Source organism: Gavialis gangeticus, unplaced genomic scaffold, assembly GCF_001723915.1.
Source record: "Gavialis gangeticus isolate Ggan-Ray unplaced genomic scaffold, GavGan_comp1, whole genome shotgun sequence".
Taxonomy (NCBI): Eukaryota; Metazoa; Chordata; order Crocodylia; family Gavialidae; genus Gavialis; species Gavialis gangeticus.
Genome location: NW_017729029.1, coordinates 14,501,985 through 14,512,418, shown reverse-complemented (window position 1 = coordinate 14,512,418; position 10,434 = coordinate 14,501,985). Strand labels below are relative to the sequence as shown.

Here is a 10,434-nt window from a genome sequence, read left to right as displayed (position 1 = left end):
AAAAAAAAAAAAAAAAGAGCTTGCCTCAAAAATAAGCCCAAAGAGCAAATAGTAGCAGGCTCCCAGATGGAATAAAGAAAGCACTTTTCTTCCCAAGGTCACACGAAGAGGAGCCAGTTTGCAAGCTGATAACACAAAGTTAAATGCACAGAGCGTGGAAGTCAGTCATCAGGTACAGATAACACACTACAAAAGGAGCGAGCTGGAAAACAGTGAACCTTTGACTTCCTTCTATTCGAGGCAGATTCTTGCAGTCACAAACATAACTCCAGTATTGAAAAACAGGGCTCCAGTTGGCATTAGCCACAGAGGGATCTGTGGAAGTGAATGAATATGGCAAGGACAAGAGCTAAGCTGAGTTGTGTTATGGAAGAGTACAAAACAGGCAACAGCACCAAATGCCAGAAGTGCCTGGTTCAAGTGGTACCGTCAGTAGGGACCACAGGGAAGATAACTGCCTTTTATACTCAGGGTACAAGGGGCTGGATTAGAAAAACCTTAGACTTACACATTTTAAGTACTCCCAAACTTAGCGAAAGGCCCACTTCACATGATTTGATTTCAAGCAAGGCAACTGGGCAATGTCAAATGTGTTTCCTTTAGGCTGAAACACGGCACGAGCTGATCTCTGCCTTCTGCATTTCGAACCCGGCGGTTAGTTCACGACTAGAAATCATTCTGTAAGAGCAAGCGTGGGTGGCTGGTTCAGGGCAGGTTCAGGAAAAAAGCACTGGAGATTCAAGTCTCAGTAACACTATTAAGACCCATTTCCAGTCAGGAAAGCATCACTGTAACATGCTTTAATCCAGTTTTTCTAACAGCTGTCAGCACTGCGCCTTGCTATTGGGGGGGGGGGGGGCGGCATACTTCCTGACCCGGCAGATTAGCTTTCCTTCTGAGCTGAAAAAGCAAGAGCTGGTGCAAGACATTCAGTGCTCCTGAAAACACTGGGAGAAAATGCAAGCAGCGCGTGTCAAGAATGGGAAATAACATAAAATGGAAGTGTGTTGTGCAGCTAGAACGGCATGAAGAAAGTCCATCAGAGCCTAAATCACCTGCTTCTATCCCCCGGCGACTGCTGGAAGATCTCGCATGCAGCTGTGAATAAACGGTCCTACTGGGATAGCAAGCAATGAAATACCTTTCAGTGGGACTGGAGCCAAATCACCGTGCAGCCAGGAGGGTTGTTCAGTTGCCATCGGGGACAAGATCCATGTTAGCTGTGTCCAGTCTGGATCAGAAAAAAGACTGGCAGGTCTCCATGACCTCTGATCAAGTGAATCCAGAAACATGCTACTTGAGCAACGGGCTCAGGCTGCAGCAAAGGAAGTTGAGGTTAGATGTTAAGAAAAACTCTCTTGTGAGAAGGGTGATGAAGTGCTGGAACAGGTTACCCAGAGAGGTGGTGGACTCCATCTTTGGAGGTTAAGATCTGGCTAGACAAAGCCTTGGCTGGGATAGTTGAGCTGGGACTGGTCCTGCTTTGAGCCAGGGGTTGGATTAGACAACTCCCGAGGTCCCTTCCGGTCCTCGTTTTCTAAGATTCAGTGAATAAATAGAATATAGATGTAGTCAGACGTATGCCTATAATCATTTCAGCTACCCAAGGCTCTGGTTTTCTCCGTATTACCCTGCGTACATGTAGGCATAGTTTATTATACTCCATTTACATAGAAGTTCACATGCTATAAAATCAAAGCAAGCCCTACCGGGTGCCTACTGAATAGTACTTGGAAATCAGAAATTGCCAGTCTAGAATAGATTGCTAAAGCCACCTTAATCCACTATCTGGTCTCTGTTTCAAAGCTTCTCCACTTGCTCCACAAACCAACCCTATCACAACCTGCTTAAAGCACAAGCCAAGAGAAAAGCTGGACACTGCTCAATGACCGAAAAAAATTAAGCTACCAGAAATTCAGGAAATAGCAGAACTGCGATCAATGTGTTGACATCAGTTAGGGTGAACGCAGCTAATCCCCAATTCACAGCTTCAAGAACATATGCCATTTCTTTTCATTTGTAAGTCAAGAGAACCAAGCCCTATGGTAGCGGCTCACAAAAACCTGTAACTTGCCAGCTAAGCTTAGCAAATCCTGGCTGTTTGGAAAAGTTCATGCCCAAATGCCAACAACTGTTGTTAATGCTCCCATGCTGCTGGTCAGACACCCTTCGTCTCTCTCCACGAGGTTCTGTAGGGAGTAGTTTATACACTGAGAAAAAAAGAGTGAAGTTGGCTGAACTTAAGTGCTGTCTGGAAGGAAACCAGCCTTCCCGGTTCTGCTTGGGAAGGCTGTTATAGGGAAGGGGTCACTGCAGAGGTGCACTCAAGCTTTGCCCAGTGGTTTCTAGCTGTGCTTCAAATGGAAACCTGTGACTTATTAGGTACAGCAGGCTGTGCCAGGCACCATCTTCCTGACAGCTGCAACTTGAAAGAAAGAAAAATTCTTAATTCATGCTGTTCACAGCAGACCTCTTCAGTGCATGTAGGACTGAGGCCTTGCCATGTAGCCTCATGCCCTTCATGGCATCCAGCCCCCTTGCATTAGAGGAATATCTATGTATGGCCCCAGAGCTAACGCATGCAACTCTCCAAAGCACTTCTCCAAAAGTGTGCCTGTCTTGTTCCAAAACCTCCCTCTTACCCCTCCCCTGCAAGCCTCTCCTAGTTGATGCCTCTCCTCCCAAACTGGCCTCTTGCTTTGTTCTGCAATGGAAGCATCTTGGGGAAGCAGGCTGCAGATCTGAGTGTGCTATTATTAATAGTGCGGGAAAGAAGAGGGCCCCCCCAGGCTGCGAAGTTACACTGACGTTCTGTAGGCTTTCCAAGCCTGCAATTCAGCCATATTAGCAACCATCACAAATACCAGTCTGGGTGATAATTTAAGTCTGCCGCACGATAATATTTTGACATGGATCTCTGGAGTGGGAAATGCCTGCATCACATCCAAGTCTGCACTCCTGAGTGCCTCCTGGAAGCACACTACTCCGGAGACCTAGACTGTGCTGTTCAGACCCCATCACTCAAGTAAATGGAAAACTTGAACCACTCACCCAGCTTATTACAGACAAATCAGGTAAGCTGATCACAAGGGAGACAGACCGAGGTTCCCTTAGGCTGGGGTCTTAATGGTGCATCATAACTAATGGCAATTGCTGAACAGGATGGTAACAGAGCAAAATGGCAGGAAAGCCTGAGCAAAATTTTGATGACAGGCCAGGGACAGCACCCTCTGCCCCCCACCCCCCACAGCTGCGGGATTACTAAAGAAAGCATATATACAGGTTATATGGAAAAGTCAGAGAGAAACTCCACCAGTGAGCGACAGGCACAAGACAGACATGAAAGATCCTCCTCAGTTCTTCCCATCATAACTAGCATTTGCCATGACAAATGCTGTCTGCGCACAACTTCAGCATCTATGTTCAAGGGTAGCTAGCCTGCTTTTTCTAATCTGCCACGCACGCATCCTGGACAGAGCTCCCCGCTGTGAGCTAAACTTTGCTGCTGACTTGATAAGGGATCTGCAAGTAACACAGACCCGGCACAGAATACAAGGCAGAAAAACATATAACCGAGCTGTCCCCAGCAAGTGAAATTTCCTTCTAATAAATGCTGAGTAATGTGCACTGGCCTTAGAAATAGCATGGAACAAGCAAAGCAAATAACGCGAGAGCAGAACTGTGACTGCAAACGCACAACCAAGGCTACCAACGATCTCTCCGACACAGAAAGAAAAAGCAATTATAAAGCTTGGCTGAATAACAGAATGTCTTTGCTATGCTGCAGTGGCAGAACATAAATACCAAAATAAGTGACTGCAATCATTCTGAGTCACGCTGATCCTCCACTTAAGAGGGAGGAGATACAAAGGAAGGAACAAACATGAGGGCATGCTTCAGAACGGGCAGTACAGAAGAACTGCAAACAAAGAACAAGGAATTGTATACGGGCTGCAATGGAACATAAATCAGGTGTTTCCAGTTTGACACAAAAGATTAGGTAGAGCCAAAGACATCAAGAACAACACACTCGAGTGTATTTTTTCTACTAATGCAATTACAGGTCTAGCCAGCGGCTTATCAGGCAAAAATCCGAAGGCATCAGCACTGGGTATCACTCAGCAAATGACTACGTGGCACCTGTAGGAAGTGCTCCAGAATCGCATAATCCATCCCCAAAGGCATTAACCCCTCACCTCAGGCATCTGCTGAGGTCTCCAGTGCAAAAACCCACCACCGACAGCAAATATGCCTCCAACCCGCAGAACGAGAGGTTAACACCATGATCTAGCCATGACTTCAAAGAGCCTTGGATAGGCTCAGTTGCTTCTAGAAAGTTATTTTTGTTCATGGAAATTATGTTGGGTTAGCCGCTCTGAGCTTTTCTGGAGAGGGTGGGATATAAATCTAAGTAGGTAACTATTTTTCAGCTGTGTGCGCATTTCCAGAAAAAAAAAATCGACAAGGAACACGCTTGCCTGAATGCAGGCTCAGGTGAGAAGTACTTGCATCTATATCCCAGGCAACAGTTCAGCAATAGCACAATATTTTTCCAATGCTGTAATGAGCTAATCATCCAAGTAATAGAACTGCAAACTCCAATGGGCTGAGAGATCACAGGTTAAAATAACATCATTTTCATAGCGTGATTACAGGTAGAGCACGTAAAGAAAAATCAAAGCCAGAAGTGAGGAGAGAGAGCGAGCAAGCGAGCGAGCGAGAGAGGGTAATCATTCTTCTTTTCATTATACAAGTTTGCTGAAAAAAAAATCTCAACTCTCAAGCAAGCCCAGCTTTGATGGAAACACTCTTGTGTTGTTAGCTAGGGAAACACTTCGGACTTTTATAACACTTCAGCTTCAAAATAAATACTAACACATGAAGGCCTAGATGTTCCTTAGGAGGCAATTAGGCATGTTTTTCAGAGGCAGAAATGGGAGCAGAGTGAAAGGCTTAAAACTCCAGCGCAGCAGGCTCCCCCCTCCAGGCTCAGGGATCCGCCTGCTGCAGGAAACTGCACGAGACCAACAAGGTGCAGATTCTGTGTTCATGCACCCAGAAGCTAAAGCAAAGCCCACCCCTCTCTGCCAGACATTGGGGACCAGAGGTCCCCTGCCCCTCTGGGCCATTGCCAGGTGACTCTTCCAGGAGCCTTGATTTTCTAGTCCTGGAACTACATGGGCTCATTTCCCGCCTGGTCTGAAGAGTAGCAGGGAAATCCCTTGCTGGAGGCTGTTCTTTTGTTACCTGGCCCAGAGCTGCCCCAGTTGCCTGCCAAGCACAGACAGTATCGACGAAGGAGAGTTTGGTCAGCAGCACCAGCTACACGCTAAGAACCCACAAGCAAGGACTGGCGGTGGAGGGGAGGGGGGTGCAGCCTCACATATATCAGATGGGCTCCGAGTCAAATTAAAAACAGGGCAGAGGCTGCTCTTCTTCCCGGCTCCTCCATGTCAGTGCAAGGAAGCCCTTCTAAATCAAGGCTTCCCTTCTGAGCATTAATGAGGGTTTGAGGCATCAGTTCTAGCCACAAAATGACACGTTCTTCCTGATACGCAGCCACCGGAACACAAGCTGCCACCCAGTGGCCAGAAAAAAATCCTCTTAAAAACCAGGACACAGAGTTCATTTATAGTTTAAAGCAATTATAATTCTATTAGCGCACACACCACGGAGTAGAAAGAATAGGAGGGGAAGGGGAATAGAGGGAGTATTTGGGCCGACGGCTGCTATTCGATGCCCACAGCAGAGCAGCAGCAAAAGCTATGCAGCCAACGGCATGTCTTAAGAAAAACTCTATCATCTTTGCCTTAAAGGATTTTTGGTAATAACATTTATGAGACCTTGCCAAGGAGCATCAAAACCCAAAGAGAAGGGTGGATGTGGAGGAAGCCAGGGTGGCTATAAAGCAAGGATGAAAATATGGCAAGAAATTCATTCATTAGTTTACTTTTAAAACTCTACAAACTTTGGGGAATTTTTTTTTTTTTTTTCAGGGATTTGTTCCAATCAGCTCAAATGTAGCTGTAACAGATTCAGAGCTGCAATGCTTCATATGCTCCATGTTGGCTTGATCATTTCTCTGCAGGAACATGTTGATTTAACTCAGTCTGGAGGGACAGATCGGAAGGGCCTAGTATAGCTACATTGCAGCAAACACCATAATTATCAAAGGACAAAATCAGAATCAATAGCTCCAAATTTTGCTTCTCTCTTCTCGGTGCGGCCAGCACAACTGCTTTTCACCAAAGGAGCCAAAGACAGGGAACGGAGAGTTAGGACAAATCATTACCTTTCAAGAGGAAACTAGCAGTTGCTCAGGAGAGCCAGATTCAGACACCTGCTGCAGTGTCTGGAGGAACTAAATCTGGTACACCAAAGCATGGTCAGAGTTTCAGGTAAGACAGAAGTATTTTTGATACTTTTTTCTCCACAAGCTTTACTCCTGCGGCTCACACCTGCAGGTGGGGTTTAAGAATGCAGGCCGACCACAAAACCCTGAAAGGTTCCCAAACAGCAAGATGTGCGAGAAAAAGGGTTGATAGACAGGGTACCATAAACATGGTCTAAGAACTGCAAAAGTCGAGCATTGCACCCCAGCAGCGTAAGGGTAAGAGGACTGAATCGAAGAAGAATCCAAGATGGTCAGAGTGGAGCTAGCCTGATGCCAGTCAAATAGTTTTAGATGCATGTTCACAAGTTTTGACACATACGTGGAGAATTACCAAGATGACCAGTGTAGCATAACAAGGGTGAATATAGCTGTTAGTCACCAGTTAGAACCGTGTTTGAAACAGCTACGTGGCCATGCAAATGAGCACACAATCCCATTCTCCCATTTCTCAGCATAGTTTTGCTTTGGGAGTTAAAGTTTTCTTTCAAGTGAAAGAAGTGCCCAGTCCTTCAAGTTCCAAGGCACAGCACCGCAACTGGCCAACAGCACAATGACAAATGAGTGCTGCATTCACTGCATATTCGTAGGTTTTTTGTAAAAGGGGGGGGGGGGGGGGGGGGGGGGGGGGGGAGGGGAAGCAGGGGAAGAGAACTGCTGCAGAGATGTGAAAGTTCCTCCATTCCAAGAGTAACAACTGCCTGTGAGTGCAAAGTCATAACATCTCTCCCCCATTTCTTCCTGGGAGCTCAGTGCCTCCTACTTCCCCAGCTGTTGTAATATCTAGCTTTCTAAAATGAAGCACATTTTCATTACAAATCTCTGCACTGCAGTATACCAGGTGGGATAGCAAGCACTTTATTTAATGTCTGCACAAGTGCAAGAGCAAAAACTATTTCCAGAACAATTAAAATCCATTTGTTTTTAAGTTTACCTGAACTTGTTACAAGCTTTGCCTGCTGCAAGGGTGTGCTGCTGAACTGAGAACGTGCTATGGAATTTCAATCAAGCTTGCAACAGAACTTACCCAGGCCTGGCTGCAGAAAGCATGTTGATTCAAGGAATTAAAAACACAAGTGATCCAGAGGAGAAAGCGACAAAGACATGGTGACAGTCTTGGGTAAGAAGAATGTTCCAGAAACAGCACGCCATCCTTATTTTCTCTAATTTTCTTTATTGGCACTTATTTGGAAAACCAGCATAAAATGTTTAACAGAGAAAAGACATGTTGACCCCACACACAATACAACTGTTGTCATTGCCTTTTACTCATGCATCTTTTAAAAAGGACTGGAACAGAGACATAAAAAGGTCCATCTGTGAAAAAACAAGATAAGCATAAAAATCTATAGTCGTGTCCCCACTGCAGAAGAGAGTGAATACAAAATAAGTCTTTGGCATGTTTGATATTACAAAATAAAGTTATACTATATATATTAAAGAGAAAATAGCTATTAAAAGTTTTGCTTGTCTGCAATTGGGAAGGCAGGAAAGCAAGCGTCAGAACACTAGAAAAGTGAATTGTGTAATAAGGAAGCATGAAGAGTCTATAATAAACTGTGTTGTCGCACTGCAGCTAAGAGACCATGAGATAAATACTATATGTATTTATTATCGGAGAAGAACGGAAATAAATCTTTGGTCCTCCGTCATCACAGATCTTCATATTTCCCAACTTCAGTTTCCTTATCGTGTGTCGCCTCTGCCCTGTCAAAGTTTTTTTGCATGAATCAGCCACTATGAGGGGGAACTGCAATACCACCAGCTTGTTGACAAGCCTCCCTACATTCACTGCTCATTTCCCACCATGCATCATGGTCTTAACACTCGGGAAGGGAACAAAACAAAACTTCATGGCATCAAGCTACATGAGGATAGCAAATACCTGGGAACCTTTTAGTGTTGAGATCAGAATACCTCTGGGTATACTGTCTTTTTTTAAACCTATTATAGGAATCCTGCAATCTGCTCCTGGGTTGCTAGATTCTACATTTAAACATTTTTTTTTAAGTTTATTGCACCAGAAAAATCAGTTCATGCCATGTTACTGAGGAAGTTAATACATCTACTGGGCTGCTATTCATAGACAGAAGTTAAAGACTGTTTTGCATTCACATAGCAGAGTTAACTGCTCACGTTTGATCCCTTCGGTCTGCATGTATTCCAAGGGTCTCTTGCTCAATGCTCTCATGCTCTCCAATGTTTGGGCTTAAACACTGCCTGGTCCTTTCTCTTCTGAAGCATTTAATTCAGGGCTTCGGGATTTAATACTCTCCTCTAAAATACGACTGCTATTTTCCTACAGAAGAATCTTTTGCCGAGTATCTATCACTAGTCAGTCAGAGAAAAAGGAAGCTGGCTATCCTGACAAACAATGTCCCCCACATTAAGCCTGTTTAATCACGCCAGCAATCATGATTCCAGATATAATGTGACATGTGAATGTAAGCTGGTAATTCATGCTCACTTGTTCTTTTCATACTTAAGCCAAATGTAAACTTGATCAATAGCCAAAATCATGGACTCAAGCTTCAATTATCTATCAACAATACCATTTACATTTTTAAAAACAGCAAATTAAATACTTAATCCACAGGGAATAAAATGAATAAACATCAATAAACTGATCAGTTGGGATTAGATGGACAGAGGAGAGAGAATCCAATAAAGGCAGCTATTTGAAACCTAGAACAGCACCGTTCTAAACTAGTGAGAACAGAAAGCACGTAGCTTTAAAATGCCAAGCTTCCCCCTTATGAAGAAACATACGTGTTTGTAACTTCAGCCACACAGCATCTGTTGTAAAATCGACAACATGTGTACAGACACAAAATATCTTAGAACACGTTCACAGTTCAAATGCTTACTGTTTTTAGTAAATGTCATTCAAATCACTATAAACGTGAATTCTTCCTCAAGGAACTATTATGGAAGTTTTCTAGAAATAAAAGACATTTCTGAAAGTTCCTATGAGGAACAGGATCATAAGAAACTCAGTCACACATTGTAGAAAGGTTTATTGCTCTCCAGCTTGTTTTTGCCACTCGGGGGACTAAAGTTTCTCAATCGATAGGTCACTTAGCTGTAAGATCTACTGGTAGAAATGGAGATCTGGAGTCAGGAAGCAAGGCTGGAGAATCTGTGGTGGTATCAATGTCACCTGGTGAATCACAGGAAGATCCAGCGCTGTTTCTATTGTCATCAAGAGTGTGGGCAGACAAACTGGAAACAAAGGAAGCGTCAAAGGACAACATCAACACACAAAAGAATAGCACTTTTGCGGTCATGGTGTTAGTCTCAGGAGGCTTATACTCAATTATCTTCACATCTTTGACAGAATGAATTGGAACTAGATTTAAACAAACCTGTCTTTTCAAGTAGTCAGCTCTAGACATCAGTTTTACTTGACTACAACTAAATAGGATTTTAGAGTTTATTGCCACTTGAATTCCAGGAATAATTATTTTCCCCTCTAAATACAACACAAATAAATCTCTATGGAAAAGTAACAAATACTGATTGCTTTCAGAAAATCTGAAATGGGATACTACTAATGCAAAGCAGCCACGTATCCACACAGCCAATTACCTGCATTTTCCCCCATTTTGGTCAATCACTCTAATTTCTATTTAGTCTCAGACATTTAAAATACTAGCTTCCATTAGCTATTAAGGACTTTAACAGCAAGAGTCAGGCAACTTCAAAAACCAGTAAATGTTATCTATATTGTTCTATATAACAAAATACACAGCAATCTATAATAAAATTGTTTCCAACCAACAAAAACAACCATTTTTGTCAATTCATTAGTTCACTCAACTGGCCCAAAGAATTGTTTATGGATTAGATTAGCTGGTCACTAGTGGGACATTTACAGATCAAGAATATAATGGATTATTCAGCCAGCTCCGCTATCATTTTATCTTTTACCATGGGGATTTTCAAATGGAGTGCTTTCCTTCCAGACAGCTCAGTGGGAATAAGCAATTATTACCTCAGACTAGATGGTAAAATAAGCAAGAAATATTTATTACCTATATCCC

At 43.5% G+C, this 10,434-nt stretch overlaps 1 protein-coding gene across 3 annotated transcripts in view; it reads right to left on the bottom strand.

Moving 5' to 3' along the window:
* Window positions 1-7,553: 7,553 nt before the first annotated feature.
* LOC109300596 (protein FAM122A-like) overlaps window positions 7,554-10,434 on the bottom strand; it is a 32,908-nt gene continuing 30,027 nt past the window's right edge. For all 3 annotated transcript variants that reach the window (XM_019521298.1, XM_019521299.1, XM_019521300.1), the window contains one exon: window positions 7,554-9,613. In XM_019521298.1, coding sequence (XP_019376843.1) covers window positions 9,466-9,613 — 148 coding nt within the window. In that variant the 3' untranslated portion in view covers window positions 7,554-9,465. The remainder of the gene's footprint in view (window positions 9,614-10,434) is intronic.